The following is a 19,864-nucleotide window of genomic DNA, read 5'->3' as shown; positions in this document are numbered from 1 at the left end:
GAGCGCTTTCCACCCCGTGCACCCGGCACCTGCTCCCCGTTGCCCCTCTCCTTCCCCCCTGCACCCCCCTCCTCCTCTCCGCTCGCTCGGGTGATGCATACACCTGTGTATTCTGAGCCCCCCAAGACCCAGCTCTTACAAAGCATTTCTAGCTCCGGGTGACGGCTACGGGCCTGTGTCAGCAGCCTAAATATATTTTTTCCCCTCCCTAAATGTTCTTTTTGAAAGAAATCAGGCTGTATTGCTCATAACTGGAAAAGAGCATGGCATTCTGCTCCCTGCTGAGGGGTCTGACTGTCCCCGGGCTGGTGGAGAGCGCAGGACTCATCAGTGCCTTCCTCACCGGTTTCCACCCTCCTCCCAGACACACTGCGGGGAGTTGATGGGAGATGGTTATTCTCCACGAGTTGAGGGGGTCATTCAAAGGCAAACTTCCAAATTAGCTACTGGGGGGTGAGGGGGGACAGCAGAAGCCGGAATAATTCATTCACTCTAAGGCAGAGGGTGCATATCTTAGCATTAAACCCAACTGTGTCCCACTAGTGTTCCCAGGGACCTGGGAAGGTCTTACCTACTCCTTTAGAAGTGCTGAAAACTGTGTGTGACAAAGACACAACCACAACAACAACCACCTGTTCTGTCCTGAAGGCTGGAAGATCTGGGCATACACAGAGGCGGAAAGCAAGTGGCTTCAGGATGACAGATAAATTACTGCCGGACGACTCTGTCGGGGGCACTTAAAGTGACTACGTTACAGTGTCCTTGTCCCAAAGCACAACACTCTCCGGTGATAATAGGTTGTCTGAGCTTTTCGAACGTGCAAGCTCACTTTGAGATTGGAGTAGTGTGACAGGGGAGCCCCTGGTCTATAAATAAACCCTGGTGGTCAGCTGGGCCCCTGGGCCCGGCTCATCTGCTCGGAGCATGCACATGCTGCGTGTACCCGGCGGGTACAGCTGGGAGGCTGCTGCCACTCACCATATAGGATGGTTAGCATGGACACGGGCATGACAAGGAAACCCAGCAGCATATCAGCTATGGCAAGTGACATCAGGAAATAGTTGGTGGCGTTCTGCAGCTTTTTCTCTAGGGACACTGCCATGATGACGAGTATGTTTCCAGCAATGGTCAGAATAATCACGACCGCTGTCAACAGAGCCGACCAGTTTTTTTCCTGGAGATGAAGTAGGGAGAAGCATGGTGGCGAGAGACAGCCCTCGCAGGAAAGGTTGGTTCGGTTTTCTGCATCCACTGTCCAGTTAAATGCATCCGAAGTGTTCGCGTCTCCAGCGTTCAGGTCGTTGCCGTAGAGCCTTGGGTCCCCGTTTGACGGCATTAAGGAGCTGGTGGTTGGGCTCAAAGGAGCATTATCCTCAAAGAGGACATCCATGTCTCAGCCGGAATCCGTAGCACACGAAGTCCAGAGAAAGTAACAAGTTAGAGCCTCGGCTGGCCATGCATCTCCCCGTCCCCTGTCTCTGTCACACGGAAGCGGGCGCACCTGCTGGGCTCCTGCGGTCGCCTCCTTTCTCCCATTGTCCCCCCGGGAGCTGAACTGCAGGGACTCTTTGGATCTCCTTCCTTCACAACGTTAGTGGAGTCTTGTTGGGTCTCACTTCTTTCCTTTTTTTTTTTTTTTTTTTTTCCTTCAAAGCAAGGTCAAAAAAAGCAGACTGAACTTTTTAACACAGACGTTGCAGAGTTTCGAGCGTTCAGGGAGAAAGAACGCTGGGATCCCGGCCGGAAAAGAAAAGTTTTGTGGTTCCAGGCGTCCCATGGGCTCTGCCTCGGTCTGCCGGTGACGCTGGCCCCACTGGTTGGGCCTCCGCAGTCCGGGCACGGCTGCGCTCCCGGGCGGGGGGGGCGGGGGGGGCGGGGGGGCGGGGGCACCACCGGCTCCGGGACCCGCAGGTCCGGACACCCCGGGTCGCGGCAGGTGCTCGGGGCCGCCGTCCCCGCCTCGGGGCTCACCCGCCGCGGCCGCCGTCGGGAGCTGCGGCTCGCACCGTGCCCGGTGCGCAGGAGGAGAGCAGCAGTCGCGAGCAAACAGGGGCAGACAACTTCCCACGCGGGGAAATCCTCCTTGACATTGGGAACGTCTTGGCCGCGCGCCGTCTCGAGCCGGAGAGCAAGCAGGTGCGCTCGGAGATGCGACGCGGCGGGGCGCTTAGGGCCGTCCCCGGGGGCCGCACCTGAGCCCGGCTCCGCCGTCCCGCGGCTCGCGGCAGCTGCCCTGCTCCTGAGGCCGCCGCGCGGGCCCTGCTCCGCCCGCGTCACGCAGCATAATGGGGCGGTAATTGGATTTCTGTTTTGCTGACTTCAAAAACTGCAGGCGCGAGTGGAGCCGCTTGCAGCCCTGCGCGGTCTGGGCGTGCGGGCTCCCGCCCCGCCCCCACCCCCGCCCCCGCCCCGCCCGTGGGCTCGGCCCGGAGATCCCCACCTCCCCTCCCCGCCCCTGGGCTCGGCCGGGTCACCACTCACTGCCCGCCTTCCCGTGGGCTCAGCCCGTGGCCTCCCTCCCCCGCTGGGTTCAACCCAGTGACCCCCCCAGGGCTCAGACGGGCGCCCCCCTCCGCCCCCCCCAGGGCTCAGCCCGGCGCCCCCTCCACTCCCGTGGGCTCAGCCCCGTGACCCCACCCCCCGGGCTCAGTTGGGCGCCCCCTCCCCCCTCCCCCCCCCCCCCCCCCGGGCTCAGCCGGGTGACCACTCCCCCCTCCCCCCCAGGGCTCAGCCCGGCGACCCCTCTCCGCCCCCCCCAGTGGGCTCAGCCGGGCGCCCCCTCCTCCCCTCCCGTGGGCTCAGCCCCGTGACCCCCGCCCCCCCGGGCTCAGTTGGGCGCCCCCTCCCCCCCAGGGCTTAGCCGGGTGACCACTCCCCCCTCCCGGCCTGAGGGCTCGGCCCGGCGACCCCCCCCCCCCGCCCACATGGGCTCAGCCCCGCGACCACTCCCCCCTACCTCCCCTCCGTGGGCCCAACCCGGTACCCTCCCCCCAGGGCTCAGCCCGGCGACCCCCCTCCTCCCGCCCAGGGCTCAGCCCGGCGCCCCCCCCCGCCCCCCTCCGCCCCCCTCCGCCCCCGTGGGCTCCCTTGGGGAGCCCCTCCCAGTACGCGGACGCGAGCCCAGCGCGGGACCCCGTGGCCGCGGGGGGGACGCCCAGAGGCCGCCCGCGCCCCCCGCCCTCCCCCTCGGTCCGCGGGTCAGACGGCGGGGGCGGCTCAGCCGGGGCGGCGGGCCCCGCGGGGGGCTAGTGGTTTTCATTCCACCCCCCACCCCCACCCTTGTTTCTCTTTTCGGCTCCACGTTAACCCGGGGAAGTTTGTGGGTTTGTCTTTTTTCTAATGTGAGACGCTGGAGAGACGGCGTTTGACGCGGAGGCGGGGCAGGTGCGCGGGGGCGGGGGGCGCAGGGGCGGGGGGCGGGGGGCGGCGGCGGCGGGGCTGGGCGCTCAGGCACCGGGGCGCCCCCCTAAGTATCGGCACCGGGGCTGTTTGGTTTTTTTTTTTTTTTTGGAAACTTATTAAAAGCATATACCGTGCAACGGACTAGTCTTCCCTGGAAGCGCTTGGCCTGAGGGCTCATTCAGTCGGAGCCTCACACGTGGAGGAGAAGCTTCCCAGAGGATCTGAGCCCCCCCCCCCCCCGCCGTGCTGGGGACCAGGAGCTGCGCCCGCGGGTGCAGGTGCAGACACCGGGCCTCCGGGTCTGTTCCGACCCCACTGAGGAGTGTCGCCCCCATGGCGGGGGGTTCCTAGGTTCCAGCCCCACCTAGGGCTGCCCCAGATCTGCTCCCTGCGTGCTTCGCCGCGTCTCTGCACCAAGCTGGGCCCCGTCTCGGGTAACTCCTCTCCGCTCCCCTCTACATACCCAGCTGCCCACCTGGGGCCTCCGCATCCCCCCCCCGCCCCCCCACCTGCCCGGGCCCTGGGGCATCTCTCCACCCCTCCCCTGGGTGGGTGCACTCAGCGTGGCTCCAGCCGCACCCCCTTCCTTCACCTGCGGGGGCCTAGTGTCCACTGCCACTTGCGTGCACTCGGGTTTCCCATCCTCTAGCCCAGGTCCCACCTGCCTTCTGGGCTGCAGCGCCTCCCTCCCGGGGGGTGGGGGGGTAGGGGGGAGGATCCGCCCCGTGCCCCTCCCCCCTTCCCTCCAGGTATGCCCTGGGAGCCCAGGCTCCTTAGTCTTGAAACCCAGCTCTGTAAGTCAAACAGTAGACCCTGGTCCTTAAGTCTTCCTGGAGCCTCTGTGTTCTCAAGGGCCGCCTGGGTGAGTCATTGAGCGCCTGCCTTTGGCCCAGGGCGTGACCCCGGGGTCCCGGGATCGAGTCCCACGTCGGGCTCCCTGCATGGAGCCTGCTCCTCCTTCTGCCTGTGTCTCTGCCTCTCTCTCTCTCTCTCTGTGTCTCTCATGAATAAATAAAATCTTAAAAAAAAAAAAAAAAACTCTGTGTTTTCACCTGTAAATGGGATAATAGGGGTACCTCCCTCAGGATGGTAGTCAAACTAAAATGAGGGCATTAAATATTTAACCCAACGTGCTTAACCCAACTAATGTTCTTCACGTTAGTGACGCTTCTACTAAGCCTCCTGTTTGGTGTCCTTAAGACAAAAGCGACATCGCTCCCATCAACCTGTGCTTCCATTCCTTCAGCCTCTCCCTGGTAGGACCCAACTCCCGTCCTTGCTCCCACTTCCCCAGGCCTGGACTCCTGATTTCTTCTGCAAGCAGCCTACATGCAGACGAACTCGCGGGTTTTAAAGCATTTGGATTTGCAGTTGCCTGTGTCTGGAATGCTCTCACCCCCTCTTAGTATCCATCTGGCAATTTCTACTCGGTTGTCAGGCCTCAGTTCAGAAGGTAAGTCCCCTGAATCCCACTGCTGCCACTCACTACCTGGGTGACCTTGACTAAGCTGCTGAATCCCAGTGCCTTAATTTCCTTCTTTGTAAATAGGGAAAAATAATACCTAGCGCAGAGGATTGATTGAGAGTTAAAACATACCAGGTATTTGAGCATTAAAACCAAGGCTAATCAGGACCCCAGGGTGGCTCAGAAGTGGAGCGCCTGCCTTTGGCTCAGGGCATGATCCTGGAGTACCGGGGTCGAGTCCCACGTTGGGCTCCTTGCATGGAGCCTGCTTCTCCCTCTGCCTGTGTCTCTCCCTCTCTGTCTGTGTCTCTCATGAATAAATAAATAAAATCTTAAAAAAAAAAACCCAAAAAGAAAAACAAGGCTAATCATTGGTTTACAGTAATCAAGCTTTCCACGCTCTCCTTCCTCGGGGAAGGCAAAGACTGTGGCACCGTCAGAAGCTTTCTGTTCTATCAAGTCTCAGCTTGCCTGTGGGTGAAGACCACGTTTGTCACACACGTAGTGCTTAGATCTGTTTGTTGAATGAAATGTGTGACTGATAATTTAGCTGTTCACACATATTTCCTTATTAGATGGTGAACTTCTTAGACATCTCTTTACCTCCAAGACCAAGCATGGTATCTCCTAATGGAAGGTCCTCAGTCAATGCATTCTGAAAGGATAAATGAGTTGATGGCCTTTATTAAAAAGCATGACCAGGGAGAGGCAAAGGATCTCTAATTCCTTTTTTGTTACTTTGTGCCATGGGATACTAATTTAACTATATTAGGCAAAGGGAGATGTGATTAAAAATATTTTCTTAGAAAATTAAGGCTTTTGGGGGTACCTGGGTGGCTCAGTGGTTGAGCATCTGCCTTCAGGCCATGACCCTGGGGCCCTGGGGCCTTGGGATTGAGTCCCACATCAGGCTCCCCACAGGGAGCCAGCTTCTCCCTCTGTCTGTGTCTCTCATGAATAAACAAAGTCTTAAAAAAAAAAGAAAACTAAAGCTTTTTGATAACTTTCATTTCATGAATTGCTGTGTTTCTTAGAGAAATCTGATGTTCTCAGGCTTCATGTTTTCATGGACAGCTAGGTTTCCTATCATGGCAAATCTACTAAATGAATTCCTCGGTGAGAGGCTTATACTGTGAAATAATTTTGTTAGCAGCCATTGGAGATTATTTGTGGAGTTTTATGAATACTTGTCCAAGACAAAGCAGTATGTTCAAAATCAGACCCCTGGCTATTACTCAAGCAGAGCCTATTAATAGCATGGGAGTTAGATTTGGTAGGAATGGTTTCTTAGACGTCAAACACCCTTGAATTTTGAAGAGGGGTGTACATTAGCTGCTGTAGTGAACACTGGTGTGTAGCTCAGCCCCCCCTTTAGGACCGAGATTCCTTTCTCCCCCCTGCTGTGGACGTGTTGGTGACTTATGGCTCTCTGCTGATTGTCACTGTGACAATTACCCTCAGCCAAAGAGGCCACCTTGCCCTTAGTCATGCCTCTCCTCTAGGCCAGCCAGCATACAACTGGTCCAGTTGTGAGGATGCAGAAGTTTGGCTTCCTTGCTTCAAGGCTGGACAATGCTGAAGGACCACCCTTCAGAGCTTCCATGGGATCTGCTGAGGCCTTTGCTGGGACTGCATTACAGTTAATCTCCTCTTTCTGCCTTGTCCTGCCTCCCTCGCTCCCCTGCAGGTATTGATCGAGAGCTCTCAGCAATCAATCTCCCACACACAAGTCTGTCGGAGTTGGCTTCCTGGGGAACCTAAGGCCTACATATTTAAACCTGTGTTTTAATGCTTCGGTGCCACTCCGGATGAGTTTAATGTCTAACGGAAAGCAAAACAAAAAAATTGTATGTTGATGAGTAGATTCTTCTCATACACTAGAAGTTCTTCGATAGACAGCTGGCTTGACTAACTACTTTCATAAGGAATTTAAGGTCAACAACCCCAACAGGAAACTTATTTGGGGCAGAATTTGAGTACCTAACTGGACTTTATTTAGGGATATGTTTTGCAACCAGTTTATTCTGGGAAGTGTTTGCTAGAAGATGATTACTTAAATCAGGTATCCTTAAAAAAAAATTTTTTTAATGGCTGTGGTGGTATTTGTAGCTCTTAATTTTTTTCCAGTTAAGTTAGTGGCTTATAGATATTAGTGTATGTGTGTGGGAAATTCCTTGAGCAAGTAAACTTGGAACATAATGCATCCTATAGCCTTCTCTTAGAGATCTACAGTGCATAGCAACATATTAAATGTAGTGAGAGATGGTGCAGTGACGAAATCTGTTTACCTTAACTTTCTCACTCCCCGTCGATGCCCCAGAACTCTGATTTCAGGACCCTTTTATTAATTTAATGCATGTAAAATGCAACCCAAATTAAATTGTAAAGATCTTAAGTAAATAGTTCAAATTTTGACAACTATGCACCTGTATAACCATCTCCCAAATCAAGATACCCACCATTCCCATCACTTGTGAAAGTTCTCTCATGTTGATCTAAAACTGATTTAAGTGGATGCGTGTAGGATAGACTCATTTTGGTTCTGGGTTCTTCTGCTCAACAGTATGTTTGTGAGATTTATCCATGTTGCAATGCATAGACTTCTGTAGATTATAGTTTGAAAAACTGTTACATGGCCTGGATATTTGGGAAATCCTTTATTTTCTCTTGTTCAAAGAAACACGGACTAGAGCCTTTTTAGGATCTTTTCAGGTTTCTTTTTCAAGACTGTGCAAACCTTTACCTCTGCTCAGTGGACTATATCTGATTTGATTTTGAGATGGCTGCACAGAATTCTTTAATTCCACGTTCGTTCTTAAGAATATGTCCCTGAGATTTATGCTATCCAAATCTTACTAATAGTCTGAGAATGAGAACAAATTTTCACAGAAGATTTCCTGAATGATACATAACCCATTCCTTCCTTTGGATGTGCCAGTTCTCAAGTTTGGAACAAACCAAACTGCTTGATCACTGCATGCTTGGAAAAAAGCATTAAGGTCTTTTAATGCCTTTCTCTCATACCATTGACTTGATTCAAAAGCAGCAACTATTTGGAATTAGCTAATAACTCTTCCCTATCTTTGAAATCTTCTCACAAGGGCATTTAGTTTAACAATACTCATAAAAATAACAGATAACCTTTGAGTGCTATGTCAGGCACTGTTGTACTGTTGAGTATAGCATCGAAGATAAGGTTCCTGTCTTAATTCCTATACTTAAGTAGTTGGTGGAGCAAGTAGGAGTATAGGGGTGTAGGGAAAAGGTATGAACTTGGCGATCAACGGCATGTTGGTCATGCATACAGTATGAAACTGGGTGAGATCATCTAGGGGGATTGAGTGGAAATAGAGAAAGGAAAAGAGGTTTGGGAATGGGCTCTGGATTACTCCAGTTTTTTGAGGTTGGGGAAGTCCAGAGGAAACTACTCAAGCAGAATGAGAAGGAGCAGCCAGTGAGTAAAGAGGGGCACAGAGTGGGATCCCAGAAGTCAAGTAGAGAAAAGACAGTGAAGGAAGGTGAGTACTGAACAGTCTAGTGCTCCTGATTAGCTGAGGATGAGAAATAAGAAATGACCATCATGTTTGTCGGTATGGAAGCTTTTGGCTTTGATTGGAACTGTTTGGAGCAGTTGCGATAAGAGCCCAACTGCATAGATACCAGTTCTTCCTCTCTATTTTTTCCTTTTAAGTAGTATAGACAGTATATTCTTGGAAAATAAAAATGGAGTTGTAATTGATGGGCTAAGAGGCAAAGAGAATTTTGTTTTTCAAGATAGGATACATTTTTGTGGTGATGGGAATGATCCAGAAGAAAGGGATGCAATAGAAGGAGGAGATAATTATTGGAATGACCGTGATTTGGAGAGAAGGAATAGATTTTAAAGGTTTGAAAGAGGTAGAAGATTGAACAAAAAATTCCTTTGAGAAATGTAAGACATCTGGTCTTACATCTAGAGCCCAACAGAAGAAAGTGTTTTCAAGAAAAAACCTAAGAAGCCTAATAGCATTGGGTTGTCCATTAAGATGAAAGTATACATGAGTCCATTAGATTTAGGAACATGGGTTTGGTGGTGACCCTAAAAGCAGTTTCACTGAAAATCTTAAAATATACAAGAGCAACATGGGGTATTGGGGGTGGGGAGGAACTTCTGAGAGTGGGAAGTGGAAGGACAGGATGTGGGCATGTGAGAAAAACAAGTGTCAAAGATGACTCGGGTTTCAGATCTGAGCAACTGGGATGATGGAGTTGTCTTTAACTGAAGTGGGGAAGGCTTTGGGAGGTACATGTTTTGGATAAATGTCAGATCAGTTTTGGGCATGTTAAACTGGAGATAGAACAGATAACTATGTCTTATAACACAGTTGAATATAAGGATCTGGAGGAGAATGGGGAGGTCCAGGCTGCAGATATAAATTAGGATATTGTGAGTATATAGATGGTATTGAAAATCATGAAATATTTAAGAAATCTCATCCATCTAAGGAGAGTAAGAAGCAGCCCAAGAACTGAATCCAGAGCTACCTCAACATTTCAAAGTAAGGGAAGTGAGGAAGAACCTGCAAAGAACACTGGGGAGGGGATGATGAGGAAGGAGAAAAAGCAGAGAATGTGGTGTCTTGGGAGCCAAAAAAATAAAACATTTACAAAATTTTATTTACATCAGAGTATAACATACAGTGTACAACATAAGGATTTAAGAATTCTATGTTACCTAGTGCTCATCCTGGTAAGTGTGCTCTTAATCTCCTTTATCTGTTTCACCCAGCCCTACCCCCTACCCATTTCCCCTCTGGTAACCACCAGTTTGTTCGTTGTATTTAACGGTCTTTTTGTCTTTTTGTTTTTGTTTCTGAGGTTCCACATATGAGTGAAGTCCTATGGTATTTGTTTTTCTTGATCTGACTTACTTCACTTACCATTATACCCTTTAGGTCCATCCATGTTGAAAATGCAAGATCTCATTGTTTTATGGCTGAGTGATATTCCTTTGTATGTGTATGTAACACTATCCATTCAACTATTGTTAGACACTTGAGTTGCTTCCACTTGTTGGCTATTCTTACTAATGCTACAATAAATATAGGGGTACACAGATCTTCTCAAACTAGTGTCTGCATTTTTTGGGGGTAGATATCCAGTAGTGGGAATTACTGGATCATACGGTATTCCTATTTTTAATTTCTTGAGGAACCCCCATACTGTTTTCCAGAGTGGCTGTACGAAGCTGCATTCCTACCAGCAGTGCATGAGTGCTCCTTTTTCTAAACATCCTCACCAACACTTGTTACTTCTTGTCTTTTGGATACTAAGTCATTCTGACAGGTGTGAGCTGATATCTCATTTTTGAATGTACATTTCCCTGATGACAAGTGATGTTGACCATCTTTTCATGTGTCTGTTGGCCGTCTGTATCTCTTCGGTAAAAGGTCTGTTCAGGTACTCTGCCCAGCTTTTAATTGGATTATTTGTCTTTTTGGTGTTGGGTTGTAGGAGTTCTTGGTATACTTAGGTGTTAACTCCTTATCACATATGTCATTTGTCAATATATTCCATTCACTATGTTACTCTTAGTTTGTTGATATTTTTCTTCACTGTACAAAAGCTTTCAATTTTGGTGTAGTCCCAATAGTTGATTTTTGCTTTTATTTCCCTTGTCTTAGGAGACACTTAGAAAAATGTTTCTGTGGTTGGTGTCCAAGGGATTATTGCCTGTTTTTTTCAAGAAGCTGTATGGTTTCAGGTCTTTAATCCATTTTGAGTTTATTTTTGTGTATGGTGTAAGAAACTGGTTGCATCTTATTCTTATGCATGTTAGCTGTCCAGGGTCCCCAGTATCATTTATTGAAGAGACTGTTTTTTCCCCACTTGCCTCCTTTGTCTTAATTAATCAAATAAGCACAGGTTTACTTCTGGGTTCTCTATTCTGTTCTATTGATCCATATGTCTGTTTTTTTGTGCCAGTACCAAAGTGTTTTTATTACTAAAGCTTTGTAATATGGCTTGAAATCTGCAATTGTGATACCTCCAGCTTTCTTTCTTTTTTTTTTTTTTAAGATTTTATTTATTTAGTAATGAGAGAGAGAGAGAGAGAGAGAGAGGCAGAGACACAGGCAGAGACAGAAGGCGGCTCCATGTAGGGAGCCCGACGTGGGACTCGATCCTGGGACTCCAGGATCACGCCCTGGGCCAAAGGCAGGTGCTAAACTGCTGAGCCACCCAGGGATCCCAACTTCCAGCTTTCTTAAGATTGCTTGGCTAGTTGGGGTCTTTTGTGGTTCCATACAAGCTTTAGTACTCTAGTTCTGTGAAAAATGCTGTTGGAATCGCATTGAATCTGTAGATTGCTTTGGGTAGTATGGACATTTTAATAGTGTTCTTCTAATCCATGTGCATAGAATATCTTTCCGTTTGTGTCTTCAATTTATCAGTGGTTTGGTTTTCAGAGTATAGGTCATGCACCTCTTTGGTCAAGCTTATTCCAAGGTATAATTGTAGATGGACTTGTTTTCTTAAGATAGCAAATGAACAACTGTGAAACTTTTAAGAATCATAGACTTAAAGTATTTCCTTATCTGGAAAATTACTCACAAGTTAATGTTCAATTAGAGTAGAATAGAAAGACCCCTTGGAATATTATCTTACCTTTAGGAACCTGTATGTCTTTTTCAAACTGAAAGGAAACAGATTAAAATGATCACAACAATCTGGGCAAAAGAGTTATGGTCATTTTGGGTTTTATAAGTTTTCTGAGCCGTGTACATGTGAAGGTCTTAACATGATAATTACTTATCACTTGATTAAAGGTCATAGGAAAAGAGCCAGGGATGATCTTATAGTCTTATGATGATTGGGATTCACTGGCTTGAAGGTGAGATTAAAAAAAAAAATAGCTTGTTCCTTTAAGGCATAGCAGTTGTAGTATTCAAGATTTTAACGGCAGGTGGCATACATGTAAGTCAAAGAAGCATCGAAAGAAGAGTCACATGTAATTAATAAGTCCAATAATAGAACTGGTACTTCAGGCATGGCAAGATCTAGGGGCTAAAAAGATTTAGACTGTATTTCTATCTCAAGAATTAGCTCTCCTTTGGGCTGACTTGGTTTTCTTTTCACTGCACACAACTTCCTTCACATAGCTGGGAAAGATGGCTGTTGATGGTGTCATTTTTTTCCATAATTGAAACTTGTGAAAAAGGATTTAACTATGATCTCTCTTTATCACACACATGGAAAGTGGACCTGATGTTCATATGCCCATCTCTGAACCAATCATGGTGGCTGGAAGAATGGGAGTACTTCAACTGGCCAGTCTGGGTCCTGCCACCTGCCCATACTTATATATATATATAGAGAGAGAGAGAGAGAGAGAGAGATCAGGGCAATGTGGTTAAAGACCTCATTGGAACTATTTGGAATGGATGCCTTTCTAAATGAGGATTTCTACCCGGACTAGTAAAATCATGATCTAGTCTATTAGTGAAATGTAGTACTTGACTGACCTTTTTTTTTTTTTTTTTTTTTTTGCCGTGTTAATTTGGTCAGATGGGATGTGGTGCTTGAGTCATTCTAAGGTGCGTCAAGGGATATTGCCCTTGTTTAAAGTCACCAGGAGGCCACTTGATATATTCTTACTAGGTGCATTTCCTGAAATACCTAATTTACTACCAGATGTGACATAGGTTTGGGATAAACAAATATATTTTTAGACTAATTATAGGGTGAGAGGATAACTTCTTATAAGAAAAGCACAGGGGCACTTGGAATCAATTGCTTGGGCATCAGACTCTTGATTTCAGCTCAGGTCATGATTTTGGGATCATGGGATTGGCCAGTGTGGGGCTCCATGCTCAGCAGGGAGTCTGCTTCTCTCTTTACTTTGCCTCTCCCCCTACTCATGCATGTGCTCTCTTTTTCACTTTTTTAAAAATGAGTAAATGTTTAATATATATATATATATATATATATATATATATATATAAATATATAGGTGTGTGTGTGTATGTATGTGTGTGTGTATATGATGCAGAACTAATAGAGACAAATATATTTGCTGATCCCAAAGAACTACCTCATAAAAATTTGCAGATGCCTATTGGGTGTATCTCAAAGATACTTAGGCAGGATCCCAATTTTTTTCTGGCACCAACCGTGGGTACAGCCATCCTGGTAGCTGTCTGTGATGTGTGCTGGCGATTATTCCTGGCAAATACACTTATTCCTAACTAGGGCATTTAGTGATCCAGAATGGGATCTGAGAGTTCTATTTGAGTGATGAGAGTCATACCTAACAGTCATCAAGCCTCTCCTCTGTGCCCCAATCCATTTCCAACTGAATACTGGTAGGGGAATAGTAGGGAATGAGGAAACTGATAGTTGAAGTAATTTCCAAGGGAGAAAAACGCTTTGGGCCAATTTTACTGAACGAGCGCTAAGAGAAAAGCAGCCTATGGGAGGAAATGCATCAAAAAAAAAAAAAAAAAAAAAAAAAGCATGAGAGCTCACTTCTCAGAGGCTAGATTTTTAATGTCTTCACTTCTTTCAGTGAAGGTTCAATCTTTTAGCGCTGTGGCCTGATTGTGCCCTTGGTCTGTACTCACGTTGGAGCTCTTCCTCTTGAATTTTGACAGAATAAAATGAGTAGACCATATATTTGGTTCTTCTATATTCCAGTGGGTTTAATAACGATAGATTCACATAGTCAACATGAATAGGAAGTGTTGACTTCCTCAGGAGTAGAACTGTATATCAGAAAAGCCAAATTTTCACCTTCATGAGGCCACTTCTTATTTTTTATAGTGTGCTTATTTTTAAGTTTTAAAATCAACCAACCTACAATATTAGTTTTAGGTGTACAATATAGTGAATTGACACTTCCATGCATCAGCTGGTGCTCATTGCAACAAGTACCCTCCTTAATCCCCATGACCTTTTAACCCAGCCACCCACCCATCTCCCCTCTGGTAACCATCAGTTTGTTTTCTATAGTTTGAGTCAAAGCAAGAAACAGTCTTTTTTTTCCCCCTTTACTCATTTGTTTTATTTCTTAAATTCCACATACAAGTGAAATCCTTGAATCTATGGAATAAATCCCCCTTAATCATGGTGCATGATCTTTGAATGTATTTTGGAATGTGATTTGCTAATATTTTAAGGATTTTTGCATTTATGTTCATCAGGGATATTTGCCTGTAGTTTTCTTGTTTTGTAGTGTCTTTGTCTGGTTTAGACATAGTTTGAAGAGAATAGGTAGCTTTTTAAAAAAGTTTTATTTATTTAAGTAACCTCTACACCCATCATGGGGGCTCAAACTCTTGACTCAGAGATCAACAGTCACATGCTTTTCTGACTGAGCCAGCTGGTGCCCCAAGGTAACTCTTTAAATGTTTGATAGAAATCACCTTTGAAGTCATCTGGTCATGGACATTTTTTTTTTTTTTGGTGTTTTTTTTGTTTACAGATTTAATTTTGTTACCAGTAATTATTGTGTTTGGATTTTCTATTTATTCCTAATTCCGTTTTAGAAGATTTTGTTTCTAGGAATATATTCATTTTATAGTGTGTGCTTGTACTATACGGTTTTGGTCACTATTGGTTTGTAATAGAGTTTGAATGTGGGAGTGTTGTGCCTTCCGTTTGGTTCCTTTTTTGCAAGATAGCTTTGGCTACTTGGGGTCTTTTGTGGTTCTATACAAATTGTAGGATTATTTTCATTCTGTGAAAAATACTATTGGGATTTGATAGGGATCACATTGAATTTGTATATTCCTTTGGGTGGTTAAAATGGGTACTTTAACATTCTTCTAATTCATTAGCAGGCCATATTTTCCATTTACTTCTGCTCATCCTTAATTTCTTTTCGTTCATATTTCTTTTCATTCAGAGTGTAGGTCTTTTGCCTCCTGCTTAAATTTATTCCTCGGTATACTTGATGCAGCTAAAAAAATGGGAGTGTTATCTTAATTTCTGTCTCTGCCAGTTTACGCATATATAGAAATACAACAGATTTTTGTGTATTGATTCTTTTTATATTTTGCCTCTTTACTGAATGCATTTATTCTAATTCTCTGAGTTCTTCAGAGTTTTTGATATATAGAATATTACCTGCAAATGGGGCAATTTGACTTTCTTAATAATTTGGATTCCTTTGTTTCATCTGACTGCTATTGGTAGGACTTCTAGTATTATATTAAATAAAAGGGGTAAGAGTGGACCTACTTGTTTTATTGCCAGTCCTAGAGGAAAAGTTCTGTCTTTTACCATTGTTAGTATGTTAGCTGTGAGTTTGTCATAGATAGCTCTTATTATGTTGAGATGTTATCTTTAAGTTGACTTTAAGAGTTTTACTCAGGAACTGATGTTGAATTTTGTCAAAAGCTTTTTCTGCATCTATTGAAATCATACAATTTTTATCCTATATTTTGTTAATGTGTATCGTAATGATTAGTGGATATCAAACTATCCTTGCATTTCTGAAATTCCACTTGATTGTGCTGAATGATCTTTTTAATGGATTGAATTTGATTTGCTAATATATTTTTTAAGGGTTTTATTTATTTGACAGAGAGCCACTGGCAGGGGAAACTGCAGAGGGAAGGGGAGAAGCAGACTTCCCACTGAGCAGGGAGCCTGACCTGGGGCTCCAGCTCAGGACCCCGGGATCATGATCTAGCTGAAGGCAGATGATTAACTGACTGAGGCACCCCAGATTTGCTAATATTTTAATGAGGATTTTGCATCTATGATCAGAGCTGTTGGTCTGCAATTTTTTGTTATGGTATCTTTGGTTGTGGTATCAGGGTAATGCTCTGAAGAATAAACTTGGAAGTATTCCTTTCTCTTCCTTTTTTTTTGGCAATAGCTTGAGAAGAATAGGTATTATCTTTCTCAATGTAGAATAAAATTGACCAAAACATAAGGTTCTTTAAATTCACAGCTCTAATATTTTACATCTTATGAACAACCAGTTGTTAAACAAAATTGTGCCTCACTGTAAATCAAAGTATAAGTAAAATTTATAATTATAAATATTTGTGAAGTTGTTTTCAATTTGTAGAAACTTTCAAGTTTTAAAAATGTAGCAATTTTTGGAATCCACCACCTTTGTAATGGCTAGAAATCCCAACATTCACTTGGAATATCTTTATTCCTTAGTTTGAGATTCTCTGTTTTTACCATTTCCATCAGTGTTAACTTTAACTATTTTAATGACTTGGTTCCAGGTAGCTTCTCAAAGATCAAATGTCTTTGTCTAGATCATTTGCCATAAACTAAAATCAAAGGCTGTTAGGAGAAAATACTTTACCTAGTAATGTATTGTGAGAATTTAGCACCCAAGACCTGCAGATCTGTACCTGTGATCAAGGTTTTTTACATCTCTTGTGACTTCTAATATGTATATATTCTAAGTATATATGTATACCTTTACTAAAGAGCTTTAAATAATAACCTATAAAGAAGGAAAAATCAGCATGTTCCTATTACTATGAGCTGCTTTTCTTTCTTGGTGCTTTTTTTTTTTTTTCTGTTTTTCCTTCTGGTTTTGTTAATATCATTTCTAAGAATTTCTGAGGCTTCTAATGTTGGATCATATCTTGTGACCATAATCCCCACATCTGTTTTAGGCTTAATCCTACAGTTTGCTAGGATGAATGCTTAACCACACAACTATGGCAAAATAAATGTTGGTATCTCTTGGTTGATTGAAAATTGTTCTCTAGCGGTTTCTTCAAAAGTGACTCATGGAACTATATTCCCTGAGTGTTAAAAGTTAAAGCATAAATACAGACATGCTTTTTTAACATTTCATCAAAGATTCTTATCCTTCTCTTGAATATTGTACATAAATTCTTTAACCACTTTATTCAGATATGATATATAAAAAGTGTACATATTTAATGTATACAGCTTGATAACTTTGGAGAGAAGTGCATATTGATGAAGCTATCAAAACAATTTGTCATAAGCCTGTCACCCTCAAAAGTTTCCTCCCTCCCTCTGTTTTCTTTGTGTGATAAGAACACTTAACATAAGATTTACCCTCTCAGCAAATCTTGAAGTATGCAATGTGCTATCAGCTAGAGGCACTATGCCATATCATAGATCTATAGGACTTATTTTGCACAACTGAAAGTTTGTACCCTGTAACAACTCCCTATTTTCCTCCCTCCTCCCTCCATGCTCCCCCCACTCCTGGCATCCATCATTCTGCTCTCTGCTTCTGTGTTTGACTATTTTAGATTTGCTCACATAAATGGTATCACCTAGAATTTGTCCTGTGTCTGCTGGCTTCATTTAGCACCTTGCCTTCCAGGTCCACTTATCCCAAATGGCAGGATTTCCTTTAAAGCTGAATAATATTCCATTGTGTATATATCACATTTTTTTAATCCAATTATCCATCAGTGGACAATTAGCCTTCTTCCATGTCTTGGCTACGGCCAATAAAGGCAAACCATGTATATTCTCACCCTCTTTGATTTTTTTTAATTTTTATTTATTTATTTATTTATTTTTACCATTTTAAGTGTCTTATTCCTTCTGTTCATTCTAATGCTCAATGGACTTTTTTTTTTTTAAACTTTTGATGTCCAGTAATTTTACCTGGAAATGTACTGCTAATGATCATTCAGATCATTGACAGTTTTTCTTGGAACATAGTGTGCTTTTTCCTTTTTTTAAAAAAAATTAAATTGAATTAACCAACATACAGTACATCATATAGTGTGCCCTTTTAATGTGTAGATTAAATTCCTCTGAAGTTTTCTTGAATTATATCTCAACTTTTTTTGTGTGGTTTAAAACAATACATTTTCTTAGAATTCTGGAAGCCAGATGCATAAAACAAAGGTTTTGGCAGGGCTATGATCCTTCCAAAGTCTCCTGGAGAGAACCCTTTAAAAATTTTCTTAGTATTTAATTGTCCTTAGGGATACCAATTAGATGTATGTCCTATTGGTTTAATTTCTCTTAATGGTCATCATTTTCTTACTAATGCTTTATTTGTATTTCATTTTATTCACTTAATCTTTTGTCTTTTTGATTTGGCAGTGTCTATTTTTGCTATTTTCAATATGGTCTACATTTCTGTAACTACGTTGTATTTTATGCTGCCGTGAGCCAGCTCCTGCTTTATCTCTGGATGTCCCTGTTAACTTACTGAGATTGCCTGAGATCTTAGAATCACAGCTTCGAGCTGTTGTTTATATAGGTGATAGCTTTATTGAGACCTATACATTCATGACCTATGTTTGGTCAAAATTTTAATTTTCTCCATGGAATGTTTTGAGAGGGGCAAAGAGTCTGTGTACTAGTTGTCCCCATCCTCCTCCCCCTCATAGACTTTCTTTTTTTTTCTTTTTTTTAGAAATTCTCCATAGGTCTAGTGCAATTTACATATTGTTTGCTTAAGTTCCTGATCATACATTGTGTGTGAGATTTACAGCTTTACTTCTCTCTAGCCGTTTAGAGATGGGTACTGCAGGACGATGAGGCAAATATTTGCTGTAGACTCCCTGCCTCCCTGACAGGCTGCTACTTGCTGATTTCTCATTCAGCCCTGCCTTCTCTATCCCAGATGGGGTTAGGAAAGCTGCTGTTAACAACATCCTTATTCTATCTTGTTTATTACAAAAAAGGGCTTGTTGGTCCTCTCTCTCAGAGTTGGCCATCTCCTGGAAAAACGGATGCTTCCAGCTTTGAAATCTGTAGCTACAGGCATCATCTTTTGGCATTTCCCACACCACTTTTCTCCTGAATTTGGCAGTCTTTATTTTTATTTTATTTTATTTTATTTTATTTTAGTTGATTTGATTTGATTTGATTTTTTGTTCAAGTTTGCAGTAGGCTGTAAAGCCTACATTTGTTTCTAACTCTTGGTATTTCTATTTATTTAGGTATTTATTTATTTATGTACTTATTTATTTATTAATTATTTTAAAGATTTATTTATTTATCCATGTGAGACACAGACAGAGGCAGAGACACAGGCAGAGGGAGAAGCAGGCTCCCTGCGGGGAGCCTGATGCAGGACTCCATCCCAGGACCCTGGGATCATGACCTGAGCCAAAGGCAGACACTCAATGCTGAGCCATCCAGGCACCCCTTGGCGTTTTTTATGGTGCCATTGAAAAGACAAAGCAGCAAAATTGTCTTAAGTATGCATTTTAGAATCGTCTTGTTGCACTGGGTGAATTCTGTGTGAGTCAGAATTGAGTCTGACTTTCTTTTCCTACCAATTCTATGTGTCAAAGCCTTACGTTTCATTCATTTTAAGGTTTTGATACTTTAATTGCGAAGCTAAGGAAAACAGGGGAAATGTGTGTCGAAACTTGAAGAGAAGGTCTTCTGATTTTTCTCACTGTAGGGAGCCTTGAAGAACTTTGTCTTCCACAATATGCATGCTCAAGCTTTTGGCTGGTCAGGTTATCTGCTCATGGCCAGATTGAGTAAAAAGGTGGTTTGCTCTTTTCTACCATGGTTTAAAAAGTCTAAAAACTTTTAAAATTTTTTAATTTTTATTCTCATTATTTGACCTGCAGTGTGTTATATTAGTTTCAGGTGCAGGATATAGTGACTCAGCACTTCCATACATCAGTCTGTGCTAACCCCCCTCCTCTGTGGAAACCACATCCTAATAGTCTCAAAAGCAGTGGTTGTCAATCTGTGGCCCTCAGGCTAAATACTGTCCCCTGCCTGTTGTTTTAATCAAGGTTTATTAGAAAATGACCATGCTCCTTCTTACATATAGGCTATGACTTCTTCCAATGCAGCCACAGAGTAGTTGCAACCAACCATTTTGCTTACATACTCTCAAGTGTTTATCTGTCTTTTTACAGAAAAAGAAAACTGCTGACCCCTTACTTCAGAACTGATTCTCTATCACCTTATAATTCTCAAATTCCCCCACCCCCACCCCGCATTATAGTCACTCTAAGAATAAGTCAGACTTCCTTTTTTCATGTCCTATCCAGCATGTGAAAGTTTGGCATGTAAACA

At 43.9% G+C, this 19,864-nt stretch overlaps 1 protein-coding gene across 3 annotated transcripts in view; it reads right to left on the bottom strand.

Moving 5' to 3' along the window:
* HTR2A (5-hydroxytryptamine receptor 2A) overlaps window positions 1-1,854 on the bottom strand; it is a 60,417-nt gene extending 58,563 nt beyond the window's left edge. Inside the window, exon 1 of one of the 3 annotated variants that reach the window (XM_025478298.3) lies at window positions 979-1,854. In XM_025478298.3, the coding sequence (XP_025334083.1) occupies window positions 979-1,390 (412 nt within the window). In that variant the 5' untranslated portion in view covers window positions 1,391-1,854. Of the gene's footprint in view, window positions 1-571; window positions 947-978 lie in introns of those variants that run through there. The other 2 variants (XM_035704635.2, XM_035704634.2) reach the window with 2 other exon arrangements.
* Between the last annotated feature and the right edge of the window lie 18,010 nt (window positions 1,855-19,864).

This window comes from Canis lupus, chromosome 22 (genome assembly GCF_003254725.2).
Source record: "Canis lupus dingo isolate Sandy chromosome 22, ASM325472v2, whole genome shotgun sequence".
Classification (NCBI taxonomy): domain Eukaryota; kingdom Metazoa; phylum Chordata; class Mammalia; order Carnivora; family Canidae; genus Canis; species Canis lupus.
The sequence above is the reverse complement of the archived record's forward strand: the minus strand, read 5'-3'. Positions and strand labels throughout refer to the sequence as shown.